The sequence below is a fragment of the Haemaphysalis longicornis genome, unplaced genomic scaffold (genome assembly GCF_048455015.1).
Source record: "Haemaphysalis longicornis isolate Haplotype H1 unplaced genomic scaffold, Haemaphysalis longicornis Haplotype H1 scaffold_1, whole genome shotgun sequence".
Classification (NCBI taxonomy): Eukaryota; Metazoa; Arthropoda; class Arachnida; order Ixodida; family Ixodidae; genus Haemaphysalis; species Haemaphysalis longicornis.
In genome coordinates, this window is record NW_027526203.1 from 20,484,088 (window position 1) to 20,501,882 (window position 17,795).

Sequence of the window (17,795 nt, forward strand, 5' to 3'; positions counted from 1 at the left end):
AGTGACAGTCGTCGCAGAAGTTTCGGAATGGTGTTGGCTTGCTGCTGTCATTACGAGCTTGTTTCCAGTTTACAACCACTGAAAATTTCAGTTTGTTCGAGTACTTTACAATGAAATTTCGTTGCTGCGTTTTGAAATGCCCATGTAGTACGGGAAAATCGTCGAGGGAGTGCGACCTCCCCGCCGGTGAGGACATCTCCTTTCATGTGCTGCCCAACGACAAACCTCGGCGAAGCAAGTGGCTACTTTTTGTAAACTTTGCAAACGGAGGAGAAAGAGAGCTAAAGGAAGGATGAGTGTGCTCGCTTCATTTCCGAGGAAGTGATTACGGCAGGGACCCTTACGTTAGCTCACTCCTGAGACATGCTGGCGCTCGTCGCCGACTTCGTCAAATCGCCGTCAAAGCGCTCTGACCTTGGGGGGAAAAAATGCCATACACACCGCGCATTGACGCTCGTATCCTTCTGGTCGGAGCGATAGCTCGCGGGCACGGCTTTCCATACACGACACCGGCCAACTGGCATAAGCGATACTGCTACTGAAATTGAACTATTATTAACCGTAATAAAAATACGGCACATACGTGCCAGTCTGTATTCGTCCGTCGCGACGGGGCTGACGAGGCAGCGGTGCCGATGACTGGGCGTCCGTCTGTTGTGGCTATCGCGGAATGGTCGCTTTCCCGTCCACCGCGTATCCCACAACTCTTGCCGCTTGTGCAATTAGAAGCACTGAGCGTTCGAGTGGCGTGAGGTTGTTAAATGCAAGCCCGAGCTTCTTGGCGAGAGCTTTGTTCTCCCGAGCAGGCGATTCCATGACTAGGGCTGCGGGTGCACTAGGTTTCACTAGTATTTTTAAAATGGCCGCCGTCTCGGTTTCGGCACGATTTCCGGTTCCTGTCTGACTCCCGCGTGTGGGTGCTATATGGAGTCGACATACTAAGTATCTGTCTCATGGACCGCCTCGTATGAAGCCATTGTTCACATCACGAAATGTGCAATTTTAGCGGGAGATTTAAAATTTTGGCTTAAATTGCCTTATTTCTCAGTGAATAAAGCATCATTTGCTTCCGGGAAAGCACTTAGGGTACTATGAAACACCTAATCTTTCGAATAAAACAAACTTTTGTTTTCTCTTCATGGCTCCTTTAAAGGGACACTGAAGTGATTTGTAAACAATGCGGGATTACGAGCGCAAATTGTAGTCCGGAGTCCCTAGGCCCTGTTTCGACCACACTGAGCGCGTTTACGCGAATTTATTTAGTAGAAAAATTCGTTTACCTGGTTGTTCCAAGTGTCCGTGCATGACAGCTGACTGCCCACTGCAAGAACGCCATCCGGCAAGAATACTGCAACTGTGTTCATTGTGCGAGTTGTGACCTTCCCCTTTTCTCCTCATCCTTGCTCCCCCAGGGCCCTATGGCCCCTCATTTAATGCATTAATGCAGTGTTACACTCACTCAGATACGTATATTCTTTTTGCTGGGACTAATGAGTAGTTGCCCGTGAGCTTGAAGTCACGGTAGTCGCAGCAGAGATAAAACTAAGTAAAAACATCCCCCTCGCGAGGGGCACGATCAAATGCAGAGCATTTCCGCGGGGGGCGTGCCTGCAAGTCTTATGGATTACGTATTGGTTGTTGTTGTAATTGTTGTCTTCCAGCGTAGACATTGTCGATGAAGTCGATGGTGAAACGTGAAACGTGCCGTGAACCCCCTGCCGCGGCTATTACGCAACGTGGAGAGGCTACGACGCAACGTGGCGCGGCTATGACGCAACACAATCCACTTTAATCCAACCCAATCCAAGCCAATCCAATCCAATCGAATCTAATCCAATGCCCTTCGCGAGAGAGTGTTATAGCGCCGAAATCGCGCCACCACATGAACGCGAACCGAACGCGGCGAGAGAGGGTGTTGCGAGCAGAGAGAAGGCGAGGAGGACGCGGGGGAGAGGGCGCACCTGTGGCCGACGGTTGGTCAAGGATATAAGGCGCGTGAGTAACCTTCCATTCTGTGTCGGCTCCGTGGAGCAGTCGGTAAAGTGCCGTGTACCTTGCGTTCCGCCCGCAGAGTCGTGGGATCGAAACCTGGCGCCGGAAAGTATTATTTCTTTATATAGTGTAGGGTGCGGACTACGTAGTGATGCGGACTACGGACGCCAACGCGGGTGGCATCGTGAGTTACTAAAATGCTCTGCATTTAAAAATCAATTCGAAAATGCTGTCCTCCTCTCTGCACTCTCGCCCATTTTCTTTGGCGTTTTCTTGTGACGTCAGCAGGAGAGGAGCTGGCAATAGGCTGCTCTACTGCACGGCTCGCCGACCTTCCGCGACCGAGTAAGTCGGTCCAACGTTTAGTCCGCCGGCCGCCGACGGGACATGGCAATTCGCTCGATCAGTTGAAACTAAGCCACAACACGTTTGTGAATAGAAGAATGTGCCTTTCTTTACTTCGTTAGTTTGTACTCTGCATCTAGCTCCAAGTCAAGGTCGCTTCACACAAGCGCTGCACAAGCGCACATGCGACGCTTCGCTGACTGGTACGCCAGTAGGAAAATATAAGGCCTCTTGAAGGGGTAGAAGAGTCAGCGAAGTCAATATAGGTACTAAGGAAATAAAATCAACTGATATTTTTACCGTACAGCGTAAACTAGGGTGCGGGAAGCAGTTTTTTGCGCTGGGCGAACAAGCACAGCGGTAAGCAGCACGACTACGCATCTGCGAACGCTTTTCCGTCTAAGAAATGCAATTGCTAGACGTAAGCTATTGTGGAAACTCGGGGGACGCTTACTGCACGAGCGCAATACAACAAATAGTCACCTAAGCGGCTTGAAATACTAAAACTAAATAAAAGTGTTAACTGGTTATACATTATATACCTTATATTTCCATTGCCGGCAATGCTCTCGCCCGTAGCAGTGTGGTCTGGAGCGCTAGGTATGTCAACAAGTTCGAATCCCCGCGGGTACAAGCTTTTTTTTTTTTTTTTTTTATATATATATAAGGTAACTTTTTCGTTTTTCGCCGATGTTTTCTATACTGAGTTCACCTTTTTTTGGGCCGCAACGTTCACTGCTCCACGAACTAGTCCGCAGAACTCGCGCAGCCTGGCACTGGCGCGCTAGCGAGTTCTCGTTGGCGTGCTGTTGCCATAATCACCGACTGCTTGCAGGCAGTGGGCACATGCCAGAATCAGCAGACCCTTGGCCTGGTGCGGACACACTTTTTACGATACAGGAAAGAGTGAGGCAAGCTCCGAGTATGGGGGAAAAGCGCATGGCATTTGAACGTCTGCAGTGATGCGGAGGACATTCATCCACTGCGTAGGCCTCGGCTAGTGATTGCTACGATTCCAAGCCGTCATGGGATGCTTATCTTAGGCATTTTACAGCCGACAACATGGCAGAAGCGCGGTGTGGTGATTATTGAGGTATCGAGAATGCCCATCCAACGATGACGTCAGATCGGAAGCATGTTTTCAGAACCGAAACCGAAACTTGTTTAAATGCTAATCTTAGACATCGTCCAATCACGGTGCACCTCCTCCCGACGTCACAGCGTTTAGTTGGTGTGGCCGCCGCAGACCGCGCATGGTAGTTTTTCTTCTTTCGCGCTTTGTAAAATAATTACCGATTTGTCAACCGGATAAACGATGAAAAGTGTGCTAATTTGAGCCAGTCTACGCAGTGCAAGCAAAAACGGGAGCTTGACAAATTCACTTCAGTGTCCCTTTAAGTCTTGAAGTGACCGTGTGCTGGGTGCCAGGTCACTCGGGGATCGCTGGAAACAAGATAGCAGATCAAATGGCCGCTGCTGCTGCACTTACAACTACAGTTTACATAACAACAATACCGTACGCTGACCTTAAGTCACACATCAGACAGCACCTTCGCAGAACATGGCAAGTACACTGGAATGAACAGACAGACAACAAACTACACGTTATAAAGCCACTCTTGGGAGCATACACCACTGACACGCGCAACAGACACAATGAAGTTACCCTGGCTCGATTACGGATAGGCCACACGCATGCAACACACTCCCACCTGGTCACGGGATCTCCAAGACCCCTCTGTAGCGGGTGTGGAGAGGGCCTGTCCGTGATCCATGTGCTACTTCAATGCAAAACACTCCACACAACACGACACAAACACTTCGCCGACCTCTACAGACAACACATTCCACTACACCCAGCATTGTTTTTAGCGGATGACCCCAAGATTCCTCTACAACGCATCTTTAAGTTTCCTAGCAACATCCAAGTTTTTAGACCTCATTTCCTATCACGCGTGGTTTTTTTAAACCTTATTTCATGCCACGCACCATCACAACCTGGCCTTTTACGCCAGCCATCCTCATTGTCTTTTACTGATTTTACTTTCGGTTTTGTTGAACGATTTTAGAGTTCAAGTTTACATCCTTCATACCTAACCACCGTTTTGGTGCTCCTTGCCCTAGTTGGCCTTGTGCCGTAAACATCCAACCATCGTTATCATGAATTCCCACAACAGCATTTTTACGGCTGAAGCAGACGGCATTTTACTTGTTTTATATCACATTGTCCAACATCAAATTTTAAAATCCATAGTGTATACAGATTCTCTTAGCATTGTACGTGCTCTCTTGTCCAGAAAACGTTCAAAAATTCTTGTAATCAATCTTGTTTTCAAGGCCCTTATGTCGGCATACGCTTCAAGTCTCAAGATAACAATATGTTGGGTTCCTGGCCAGTGTGGAATAGCCGGGAATGAAACTGCAGATCAAATGGCCACTGCTGCTACACTCTTGAATACAGTGGACATAGGAACAGTGCTGTACACAGACATGAAGCCACACATGAGACACCAACTTCGCAACAGATGGCAAACACACTGGAGTGAACAGACAGATAACAAGTTACACGTTATAAAACCACACGCACAACAGATACACAGAAGTTGCCCTTGCTAAGTTACGGATAGGGCACCACGTCACCCTAGTATCTCCTCACGGGGTCTTCAAGACCTCTGTGTGGAGAGGCCCTATGCCTAGTTCACATACTCATTCAATGCAAGGCACTTCATACAACACGACGCAAACACTTCCCACAACTATACAGACTACACATCCCACTACACCCAGCGTTTTTCCTGCCTGACGATTCCATGTTTTCTATCAAGCGCGTTTTTAAATATTTAGAAGTTAAATTTTTAGACCTAATTCCATACCACGCATGATCACTCCCTGGCCTTATACACCAGCCATGTTCATTGTCGTTTTCTGATTTTATTTTTGTTTTTGCTGACTTATCTCAGTGCTTACGGTTTCACCTCTCATATATAACCATTGTTTTGGTGCTCTTTGCCCCAGTTGGCCTTGCGCCATTAACATCCAACCATCATTGTTATTGCAAATATTATCAAAAAATTATCAAAACAAAAACAAGTAACAAAAAGAAAAAAATGATGAAAACATCAATGCTACTTTGCACTGGGTAAACAAAAAAAAAATTCAAATACCGTATTTACTCGCATAATCCTCGCACTTTTTTTTCGGAAAAGTCAATGCAAAGTTAGGGGTGCGAAAATTATGCGGGGGGAAAAAAAATCCGGTGCACAGTGTTGCCAATTTGCCTTATGCCAATCCCGCTAAATGTAGCGGTCGTTTTTTGTATATGTAAGCTCAGTGTTGCCTTCAGCAGCTATTTCTTTTTATTTTATTATTTACAACGTAAACAGTCTCCCGTCGATCAGTGATCATGAAATTGCCGCCTTTGCTTTCTGGCGCGCGACCTATCTCGTCGTCGTATGTGCGTGCCCTACTCCAGTAACGCACGCTGAAGTCGGTGACGCCGAAGTGCCTGCCTGCGGCACGGTTGCCGTGTTCGATCGCGTACTCTCTCGCTTTCAATTTGAAAGCGGCAGTGTAGCTGGCGTTCCTCCCCATGGAGAAGCGGCACCAAGCACAAAACAAAGATCAACAAGTTCTCAAAATGGCAGCGAGCTATCCACCACTGACGTGAGTGACCCACAGTCTGACTGCTGCCGCTCAACGACGGGACCACGACGGCGACACGACGACACGACAGCGGGCTGCGCGAACACCGTCTAGTTGTGCGCACGCGAAACATGCGCGAAACCGGCTCAAGGACAGTGTGAGTAGCGTGCTAGGGCGCCTGTTAGGGAGTAGCCATGCAGGTAGTTAGGGCGCCTGGATGGCCTTGGATACACAGCGCTCTCCGCCGAACGGAGAGGCGGCGGGGGAGGGCGCGCGTTGGAGAGCGCGTGCACCATGCGGGTTTCGCGAGCAGGCAACTTCGCCGCTGCAAAGTTGGGGGTGCGAGGATTATGCGAGGAACCAAAAAATCCAAGTTTTGGTGGCTCACATTAGGAGTGCGAGGATTGCGCGAGTGCGAGGATTACGCGAGTAAATACGGTATACACTTTGTAACAAGGCCTTTGTAGAATAATCCCACAAATGTGAGCTTGGTAAGTACAAAAGTTATTTACATACATACAAAAATATAAGCACCACCGTATTTACTTGCGTAACCCTCGCACTCGCGTAATCCTCGCACCCCTAATGTGAGCCACCAAAACTTGAATTTTTTGGTTCCTCGCACCCCCAACTTTGCAGCGGCGAAAGTTGCCTGCTCGCGAAACCCGCATGGTGCACGCGCTCTCCTACGCGCGCCCTCCGTTCGGCGGAGAGCGCTGTGTATCCAAGGCCATCCAGGCGCCCTAACAACCTGCATGGCTACTCCCTAACAGGCGCCCTAACACGCTACTCACACTGTCCTTGAGCCGGTTTCGCGCATGTTTCGCGCGCGCGCAACTAGACGGTGTTCGCGCAGCCCACTGTCGTGTTGCCGTCGTGGTCCCGCCGTTGAGCGGCAGCAGTCAGTGAGTCACTCGCGTCAGTGGTGGATAGCTCGCTGCCGTTTTGAGAACTTTTTGATCTAATTGTTTTGTGCTTGGTGCCGCTTCGCCATGGGGAGGAACGGCAGCTACACTGCCGCTTTCAAATTGAAAGCGAAAGAGTACGCGATCGAACACGGCAACCATGCCGCAGGCAGGCACTTCGGCGTCACCGACTTCAACGTGCGTTACTGGAGCGACTGGAGTAGGGCACGCACATACGACGACGAGATAGGTCGCGTGCCAGAAAGCAAAGGCGGCAATTTCATGATCGCTGATCGACGGGAGACGGTTTACGTTGTAAATAATAAAATAAAAAGAAATAGCTGCTGTTGGCAAACACTGAGCTTACCTATACAAAAAACGATCGCAACATTTAGTGGGATTGGCATAAGGCAAATTGGCAACACTGTGCAGCGGATTTTTTTTTTCCCCGCATAATTCTCGCACCCCTAACTTTGCATTGACTTTTCCGAAAAAAAAGTGCGAGGATTATGCGAGTAAATACGGTATTGCCTATCATGCCACTGCGCAAAGCAGTTTCTCGATGTTGTGAAACAAAGGTTGTCTCCACTGTGCAGCCAATGCCAAGTGGTCCCACCCGAACGAAGTCGACACCCTGCAGATAAGAGCTGTGACCTTTAGAACGGGCCGGATATGTTTACATCAGTGTATGACAGTGATAGAACGACCTGAGGAGAAAGCGAAACTTGCTGGTGGATACCTGGTGACGTTCTGGGGCGGCTTGATGCACTTTCGCCGTCTGTACTGGTCTGATGAATTGAAGTCGTCTTGCGTGTCTGTGGTGCCACCATCATCCAGAGATTACAGCTCTGATTCATCAGAATCCGTCAAAATCCGCTGGTAAGAATCCGTCAAAATTCGTCAAAGCTTTGGCAAGTGGCATCGACGCCGATACCAAAACCACATGCGCCTGACTACGAAAAACCTTTAAAAATATCCCCTGCAGCAGAGAAAAGAAAGTGAAACGGGTGAAATTCTTTCTATTTTACCCTTTGGATGGCATTAGCTATCTGCAGAAGCGCTCGGAGAGTGCCAAAATTTGAATTTGTATTCATCGATAACATACTATCGATGGGAATAGGCGCAAAGCGAGGCCTGTTATCTGATACGTTTGACTCTGCGTGAGGTTTACCCTTTGAACGGTGATAACATGGCTCACTCGCTGGGCTGAAGGTAGATAACTCTGCATAATATAAATTTCCAGATATAGCACAAAAACTGCGTTCCTGGTTTGGAGTAGGTTCTAGTGCATGGTAAAGTGCCTTACATGGTAGATAAATCTGTTAGACTTAATTGGCAAGGGGCTGGCACCGTGGGCTGTGGCAGCCCCCCGCCAAACGGCCTTTCTGGCTGCTCCAAACCTGCTCCAAAAGGCCACACACCAACAGTGCATCGTGGATGAGCTTGCCCTTGTTACCAGAGAGTAGCTGGCACTTTTTGGTGCTGGTCGCAAGCGCTTAGTTTGGCGCCTAAGTTGCTCCGAACAGTATATGTTGCATGTGTTTTAACGGGCATTTTTTGTTTTAATGTAATTCATAACTCTCTGCATCGGAATTGATTGCAGCTAGTGTCCATTGGTGTTTTGGAACTTTGAAATAGTACTTTAAAAGTGTTTGTAGTTTTTAAATAGTGCTATTCTATATGGTTTGAATTGAATGTTGCACATTTGCTTTGACATCGGAAAATTTTGAATATTCACACCATCCGTGATCCTGCTTTGAAGCCATGCCTGTGTTGGCTGGTGTGGCTTTATTCTGGGGAGGTTGCGTGCATAGGTTTGCAGCCAGGCCCATTTGCTAGCAGCGCACATGGGCGAGAGAAAAAAGAAGAGAAATGCCTGTGGTTCGAGAATTCATGGCTGTGTAAAGATCCCCTGGTGGTGGACATTATTCCTGAGCTCCCCGCTATGGTGCACCTCATATTTCACGTGTAGCTTCAGTGCGTTAAACCTGTGCTCTCCCTACATCAAATGCAGTGATGATGACCTTGTGCCTTTTGTTGCCCTAAGTGCTCAGTGTATGTGACAACCTTAAATCCGCCAGGGGGTGCATGTTTTTGCTACTACTACAGCTGGGCACCCAATATTTTGTCTGCATCTTTGGTGCTAGAGATTGCTTTGGTTTTGGTTGACTGCATGGCACAAGCACGGAAAGACAAACGTAAGGATTTTTTTCTTTTTCACCTCTTGTAAATAAATGAGGGCAGCTTACATCCCCCCCCCCCCCTATAAAGTGCAAAGAACAACGCTTGTTGCCTTGTAGTGACACATTCTGGGCAGATTTTTAAAAATGTTTTGTGCAGCTAGTAAAGGTCTGGCAGCAGACGTCCTTTCACCCAAAGTCCAGGAAAGGTGCATTTGCATCAACTTCAGCACAGGGAAGCGATGAGTGCTACCAAAGTCATCCTTGCTTCAGTAAAGAAGAGGGAAGGATTTGTTTAAACGTATTGTATACAAATTGTAAAATGCTCATGAAGACAAGGTTGGTGTTTTTGGTTACCTTGTGGGCCGGTGCTGTAGCTGCAAGATGTGGTCAGTGGTGTGACACGTGGAAAGGCCATGGTGGCTCGGAGGGTGCATAATGAAGGCTTCTTGGGCTGTGCCCGTCCCTTTGTCCAAACATACTGAGTGCAAAGGGGAGGGAATCGTACGGACTTCTGAGTACGGCTGATGCCCCGTCCCAGTGGAGGGGGCTTGGAAAGGGGAACGTTGCCCTTTGCGCAGTTGCAGTTCAGGTATCTCGCCCTGTGTTAATGGCGAGCCTGTGGCGGTGTCCTCCCCCACCCCCTGCACAGTGGGCAGCCAGGACTACACGCACGACGACTGCTTTGTGTGCTGCATCCTGACCCACGGGGACCGGGACGTGCTGTACGCGACGGACGGCAAGTTCCCCGTGGACAGCGTCATGGAGCCCTTCCGCGGGGACGTCTGCCCAACCCTGCTGGGCAAGCCCAAGCTCTTCTTCATTCAGGTCAGCAGCCACGGGGGTGGGGGGCCCCACTCGGTGCACCTGGGCTCTCAGCTGGGATGCAGGACCAGCACAAGGGAAGCAACTAAAGTACTCATAGAGCTATTTGGTTGTAGGAATGGAATAAATAATAGTAAAGAATTTATTTGCATGCAAGCGCAATAATTTTACGTATGGGTTCCGCAAAGGGTATTTAATGCCAAATATGAACATGTAAAGAAGAGTACAGACCGAAATTAGCGCAAGTGCGTGGTAACAAAGGTTTACCACGGTTGGTCCAACTGCCTTCCTTCTCCGTGTGTTACGGTGTCAAGGTGTTCTTGCTAAGGATGGTTTTTCTTTTTATCTTGGTGTGCATGAGCACGAAGCTAGACGAGTACATTGTTTTTCCTATCTTGGTTTGAAAAAAATTGAACATTGCAGGTTGAAAAAGAGACTTGACATGCAACGGGTCTTTCTTGCCTGCAGTGTTGACTGCCAGTGTGTGAACAGAGACGCAGAGGGTGGAGTTGTCGCAGCGCCAAGGAGATGAGAGGGGCTCCTTGAGTGCCGTCCTCGTGCCCTTTTTCTGCACATCACTCGTGCCTAGCAGGAAAGCCTGTCACCACTCGTGGAGAATGCCAGTGCATGTTTGTGGTGGTCGGCCGCAGACTTCCAAAAACGTGCTATACACCTGGTGCCCGACTAATTCAAACTTGTTGTGAAGACTATGCTTTTCAAGTCTCAAGATAACAATATGTTGGGTTTATGCCAAGCTAAAAAGCTTGGCATATCCTGTTTTTAACGAGGCATAATTTTCATGTATTAGAATATGTATGTAGTACTTTCCAATGCTATGAACCCTGGTGAATGCAATAATTGAAGCAGTTTTTTGCTGCATCGCTTGGAACTAATTTTACAGCTCATTAAACCTTGGTGCCACCAGGGGCAAGAAACCATTTTGAGTGCCCATTTCAAACACCGAAGTTTAATGAGCTGTAAAAATAGTTCCAAGTGGCGCCTCAAAAAACTGCTGGGATTATTGCATTCACCAGGGTTCATAGCATTAAAAATTAAGGTTACAGTTTTATGACCAACACTGTTTTGTCTATTGTTTTTGCCAAAAATGGATAATTATCTCTAATTATCTTGGGAAATAATTGTCCGACTGAAAAAATAATGGCATATTTGCAATCAGAGCGGAAAAAAGCAGCAAGGCTGGCAAGTTTCAGAGTTGTTTTAAGACCAGTGTCCCCCCTTAAAGGGACACTGAAGTGAATTCGTCAAGCTACCGTTTTTGCTTGCACTGCGTAGACTGGCTCTAATAATCTAATAAACACACTTTTCATCATTTATTCCGTTAAGTCGCTAATTATTTTATAAAGCCGGAAAGAAGAAAAATTACCATGCGCGGTCTGCGGCGGCCACACCAACTAAACGCTGTGACGTCGGGAGGAGGTGCACCGTGATTGGACGATGTCCAAGATTAGCATTTAAACAAGTTTCGGTTTCGGTTCTGAAAACATGCTTGCGATCTGACGTCATCGTTGGATGGGCATTCTCGATACCTCAATAATCACCACACCGCGCTTCTGCCATGTTGTCGGCTGTAAAATGCCTAAGATAAGCATCCCATGACGGCTTGGAATCGTAGCAATCACTAGCCGAGGCCTACGCAGTGGATGAATGTCCTCCGCGTCACTGCAGACGCTCAAATGCCATGCGCTTTTCCCCCATACTCGGAGCTTGCCTCACTCTTTCCTGTATCGTAAAAAGTGTGTCCGCACCAGGCCAAGGGTCTGCTGATTCTGGCATGTGCCCACTGCCTGCAAGCAGTCGGTGATTATGGCAACAGCACGCCAACGAGAACTCGCTAGCGCGTCAGGGGCAGTCTGCGCGCGTTCGGCGAACTCGCGCATGGAGCAGTGAACGTTACGGCCCAAAAATGGTGAACTCAGTATAGAAAACATCGGCCGAAAACAAAAAAAATCAACTTGGAAAAAAAAAATGTACCCTCGGGGATTCGAACTTGCAACTTGCAAAATAACATGCCTAGCACCCCAGACCACTCGGCCATCAGCCATCGCTGCCAGCTTTGGAAATATGAGGTATATAATGTATAACCAGTTCACGCTTTTATTTAGTTTTAGCATTTCAAGCAACCTAGGTGACTATTTGTTGTATAGTGCTCGTGCAGTAAGTGTCCCCCAAATTTCCACAATATCTCACATCTAGCAATTGCATTTCTTAGACGGAAAATAGTTCGCAGAAGCATAGTAGTGCTGCTGACTGCTGTGCTTGTTCGCGCAGCGCAAAAAAAGTGTTTCCTGCTCCCTAGTTTTATGCTGTACAGCAAAAGTTCCAGTTGATTTTATTTTCTTAGTACCTATATTGACTTCGCTGACTCTTCTCCCGCCTTCAAGTGGCCTTAGATTTTCCTACTGGCGTACCAGTCAGCGAAGTGTCGCATGTGCGCTTGTGCAGCGCTTGTGTGGAACGACCTAGACTTGGAGCTTGATACAGTGTACAAACTAACAAACCACATATTCTTCCATTCACAAGCGTGTCATGGTGTAGTTTCAATTAAGCGAAGGAATTGCGATGACCCGGTGGCGGCCGGCGGACTAATCGCTGGGCCTACTGACTTTGTCGGAAGGTCGGCGAGCTGTGCAGTAGCGCAGTCAAGCGAAGTCATCTCCTCCTGACGTCACATGAAAACGCCACAGAAAATAGGCGAGGATGCAGAGAAGAGGACAGCATTTTCGAATGGATTTTTCTACTAAATAAATTCGCGTAAATGCGCTCAGAGTGGTCGAAACATGGCCTATGTTCTCCGGACTACAATTTGCGCTAGTAATCCCGCAATGTTTACAAATCACTTCAGTGTCCCTGTAAGTGATGTGCAACTGGACTTTAATCTTACTTGCCCCCACCGTTTTATGCTGCAGAGCAAACTTTTCCAAAAAAGAAAAAGAACTGGGTTTTGCAAACAGAACTTTGTCTTTTTATGTGGCGTGTTTTTGTTGTAACACGCAGCTTTTTTTTTTCATCCGTAAAGTACGTTGTCAGACGACAGCTTCCCACTTCAGCTGCCGCTCATTTTCGGTTGAGTGTGTTAAACATGGCAAACTCGTAAACGAGGCCAGCGTTCCGACTTAGACAGAAGCATAAGTGTTCTTATTAGCTCTGGTAAGCATTTTTTTTTTTTTGCATGAATACAGGCTTTAATCGACCAGATTTAGGGGAAATCCCCAAGGTGGAGTAAGTTTCTGTAAAGGAAAGTTTGACATCCACCTAAATGCAGCCATACGGCTACAAAGGAAAGCTATACAGCTTTCTCAGAAACCTCGCAGTTGAAGAAAAATTCGTCCTGGTCCAGGACGAATTTTTCTTCAACATGCATAAGCAACATGCATTTGGTCACGTTGAATGAGAGTGCATCGGCATATTTTTAAACTCCAGCTAAGGTTGGGTGAAACACCCTGTATGTGCTGGCTAGGATAAGTAGGGGCGAGAATACGACAACTGTGATGATGCATGCATGACAGGGTGTGATGCATGCATGTAGTAGTGTATGTAGTGTCACGGGTATGTAGTGTGTCACGCAATTTTTTGTATTTTGCTTAATTGGATAATTTTAATTTGCCAACTTCTGAAGCAACAAAGCTAGGGAAAAAAATTCCAATTAGAAAGTTACAAATCAGTTTGCAAAATGTACAAATAAACAGTTTCTGTTTTTCAGTCTATTAAGTATAACCGTTTTTTAGCTTACTGATGATGCCTGCAGAATAGAAAAAAACAACACGTGACATGCCTGCTTGTGTGTCGTGATTGCAGTGCTCCCAAGCATTCCACATCCAAACAATGATAGGTGCGCAGCCACTCAAAAAGCGACAGGGCAGATGACGAGCCTGTTGCTTCCGGCAGTACCAGCGATAACTGCTGCGTCTGGTTATCGCTATAACCAACTGTTGCGAGGGGCGCACATTGCTGCATAAATGGCACAACAGCCAACGCCGATGTCGAGTACAAGAGACATGGTCACAAGAGACACTCTGTTACTAAGGGCACTAAATTCTTCGCAATTTAGAAGAGACATGATGGAAGGAGGGCCTTATATGGAAGATCCTGTGGTAAACTGCCATGAAGATGAAGCCTAAGCCAGCATTCAAGAGACCACAGAGGTTCCATAACCTTTTGAGGAGTTTGTGTCTACAGGTGTGGACCTCGTGCTGCGAGGAGCTTACTGATCATGTGATCCTTGCACATGTAAATGGTGCCCTAAAAACGACCCAAAGGAGGAGGACAATGAGGGCATTGCAGGGAAGAAAGTGTTGGCAGTTGAGACCGATGAACATCCAAGAGCACTTTTAATGGCATTGTGAGAACAGGAAGGCTTGCAAAGTGAAGTGCTTTACCTATAAAAGTTGGAATACAATCTGCAGTCCCTAAAACTACCGTAATGTTCCGAAAGAACGCCCACCCAAACTACAGAGATATCAAGAGAAAAATACAGGATGGGTGAACTTTCTGGTCAGGTTCGAAAAACTACAAATAAGTGGCTGCTCTGCCAATCAAAACTGTGGATATATCAAGTAAAAAAGCCGGACAGGTTGTGTCTCTTTTGTTCAAAATTGAGACAGAGGCGGTTTTCGTGGAGGGAGCTCCTCGGGCTTTTGAAGGCGTTGAAGCTAGCGCGATTTTAGGGATATGGCCGATGTATCTGGAGAGGGCGTTCTCTCTGAACTTTACGGTACGTACTGTGAATGACTTCTTTAAAGGAGCCATGAAGAGAAAACACAAGTTTGGTTCATTCAAAAGATTGTCTCGTTAGAATCATACTGACACCACTTTTAACGTAAACTTCGCTCAAATAAGCTACATAATTAGGAAAAACGGGAATGGTCATGCGACCCACCAGCTCATTTCCCGCAACAGAACCTGTGATGTCACATGGGCTAAGCTCTGCGATTGGCGGAGGCTGGCAGAAGCAGACGCAAATTAGGTAGAGCTTACAAACTAGACGAACGAGCGATTTGCGCTTAAATTTAGGGCACATTCTTTACAAAGCAATAGGAATGATGGGACAAACAGTGGAAGTTACGAAAGCACATGTAAACATAGAAGTACTGATGCGTTCTGCTGTTCGTACTGCGCACAGCATGCTTTGGTTTAGCTGCACCGCACTATGGGGCTTGGGGTTGTCTCAGACGACGCTGGCCGATTGACGCAAGCAACGGTGTCTTACGTGACCCCATTTGTCGAGCGAGCACTGTTTCAGGGAACGAATATTTTCTCCCAGAACAAAAACAAGCCAGGTTTAAATGCGGGAAAAAACAAACCAAACGCTTGCCACGGTATGGTGGCGCCATCTAGGTTACGGAACGTAAAGAAACGTGGGAACAAACCAATACCGCTACAGGGTGGAGACAACCTTTGAACGGTCCCGTGCCGCCGCAATTGGGCCAATGGGCTTAAACGCGTTATTCTTTTCGTTTCCCACGAGACCTAGCAACGCGAAACAGACAATATGATTCAAACTTGTTCAGTAAACCGCGTTGCGGCGATAATTTTAGCGCGGTTTTGACACAATGACTTGTTTCGGCGGCGAGCGAGCAACCGAACATGGCGGCGCCAGCGTTACGTGTCTCTACCCTGTACGGCGGATGCGTGAATGAAGGTACTCTAGGCTGCAGAGCGGTCGGTTCCCGTGATGTCACTTAGGACCACGAAAACGCACGATTGAGCGGGAAAATGAAAATTTTAACCTAAATTGTTTAATTTCTCAGTGAATAAAGCACCGTTTGTATCCGGACAAGCGCTGGGGGCACTATAAAACACGAAATCTTTCGAATAAAACGAGCTTGCATTTTCTCTTCATGGCTCCTTTAACTCCGTTACCGCAGGAAATTGACCGATTTATGGGGGTATACGAAAACAGTTTTTTCTGCTCTAAACATATTGGTTAGGCACATATCACAGTGATATAAAATTCAGATTATTCAACGATCTTTCTAATGACAGCAATTTTAGTAATTTTTTAGAAAGAACGATTGCGAAAAAAAATTATCAAATTCCAAATTTTTGTCAAGGCATCGAAGAAATAAAAAAAAATGAAGTGAGAAAAATTTAAAATAATACATTTTGTATGTGAACATCAAAAACCCGTCGAGAAAAAAGAACTTATTTGCTCGGAACAATCAGATATCAAAGCAAATGCTAGGTACGCAAGGTGCCCGGACCTTGTGGTCAAGCGCAACCTCCATTTGAAATTTCGCCGGTTTAGGTGGTTCTCTGGAAGGAATCTGGAGGTTTGACATTATTAAAGACACCAATTTCTCCCCACATGATGTAAAGCACCTTCTCTATGATTATGGGTAGCAAAATGTTCAAGGCAAGCAAGTGATGCGAAGAAATCCAGACGTAGTTGAACAGATCTGATCTGATTGTGGGGTTTAACGCGCCGACGCAACGCAGGCGATGAGGCGCGCCGTAGTGGAGGGCTCCGGATTAATTTTGACCACCTGGGGATCTTTATCGTGCGCCGAAATCTCGTACACACGGGCGTTTTTGCTTTTCGCCTCCATCAGAAAAGCGGCCGCTGCGACCGGGAATCAAACCCGCGACCTCGTGCTCAGCAGCACGTAGTTGAACACCAAACTCGGTGGTGCATGGTTGTTGATGTTCTGATCGTCACTATTCCAGGGGTGAGACAGCTGCGCATATTGCGCAGTTTTGATACAAATTTGTTTTCCTGTGCCAGGCTGCTCCTAAAGCTTGAAAATCGCAAAAGTTGCGCCAAACTGCTCCAAAACAGTCTGAGAGCCAAGGATTTTAACGCTGCTGTCAGTCTCAGTGGGGAAAAATGTTTACTGACGGCATACTTTTCCAGCACCCCCAAGGTGATGCTGTTTGTAAAGGTTTATTTGATTGATCATTCAATAAAACACCCGCATAAAACTGCCTCCTAGATAGTTTTTTTTTTTTTTTTTTTCGAAAGTCACGTCAGGTTGCACATGCTACATTCTGCGAGTTTTAAACGTTTCCCTATCGAAAACCATTCCAAAGTCCTGTAGAAAAATTGCTTATGCGTACTGAGGCGACAAACTACTTGTGCAAGTTGACGAAAAAACGGCAATTTTCGGAGCGCCTTATCTCCGGAACGACATCAGCGTTCAGCGGGCGCGCCATCTTGGTGTGGTGAAAATTGGAAAACATGGCCGCCGGGCGAAGCAGTTGCTCAGGCTGAGTGCTCTTCGCCGATTTGTACCATGGTTTTGGTTGTGGGGGTGGCTGGGTTTACATTTAGTCGTTTGATCTGTTGCGAGAAGTTGCGCGACTCGAAAGACGGGAGTTCCTCAAAAACAACGTGGTGCCGGCGAATTCGCCGTGTTTCGGCCTTGAGTGTGAGGCGCGGTTCGTGCTTGAAGTGAAATTTCGCACTCGTTGCGGTGGTATAAAACGCTGATTTATTGCTGCCTCTGACAGCAAGCTTTCGAGCGGCTTGAATGGGACGATAGACGCTGCAGAAGTAGCGGCGCAGGCTACATCGCCGCGAAATATTCAAGCAGTGTCTGAGGACGGGCCATTATTGCACGCTAGTAATAATGGTTCATCTATCTGAAGTGAAATTTGGAGCCAAGGGGGAGGTGGCAGAACACACCAACGCTCCAACGTTACTCAAATTACGGTCGTAGTGAACCTTGGGGATCGAAATGGGGGTGGGGGGTGTGCGACGACTGTCACCTCGCTTTGCGCAACTTTTGCCGTGGCTCTACACTTGTGCGTAAAGCCAGGTCTGGGATTTCAAAAATAATCATTTAGGCATTCACATGATAATAAAAATGCCTTGGAGTTGCTTAGTTTTTCAATTCGATATTCTCATTGGCACTCCACGCTATCTATGCATAGAGCCTAGAAATTTAAA

The 17,795-nt window shown here is 47.1% G+C and overlaps 1 protein-coding gene across 2 annotated transcripts in view; it reads left to right on the forward strand.

Annotated features, from left to right (window-relative positions):
- The window catches only part of LOC144175446 (caspase-1-like), an 80,623-nt gene that overhangs the window by 38,821 nt on the left and 24,007 nt on the right, over positions 1-17,795 (forward strand). For both annotated transcript variants that reach the window (XM_077704521.1, XM_077704532.1), the window contains exon 6: positions 9,717-9,892. In XM_077704521.1, coding sequence (XP_077560647.1) covers positions 9,717-9,892 — 176 coding nt within the window. The remainder of the gene's footprint in view (positions 1-9,716; positions 9,893-17,795) is intronic.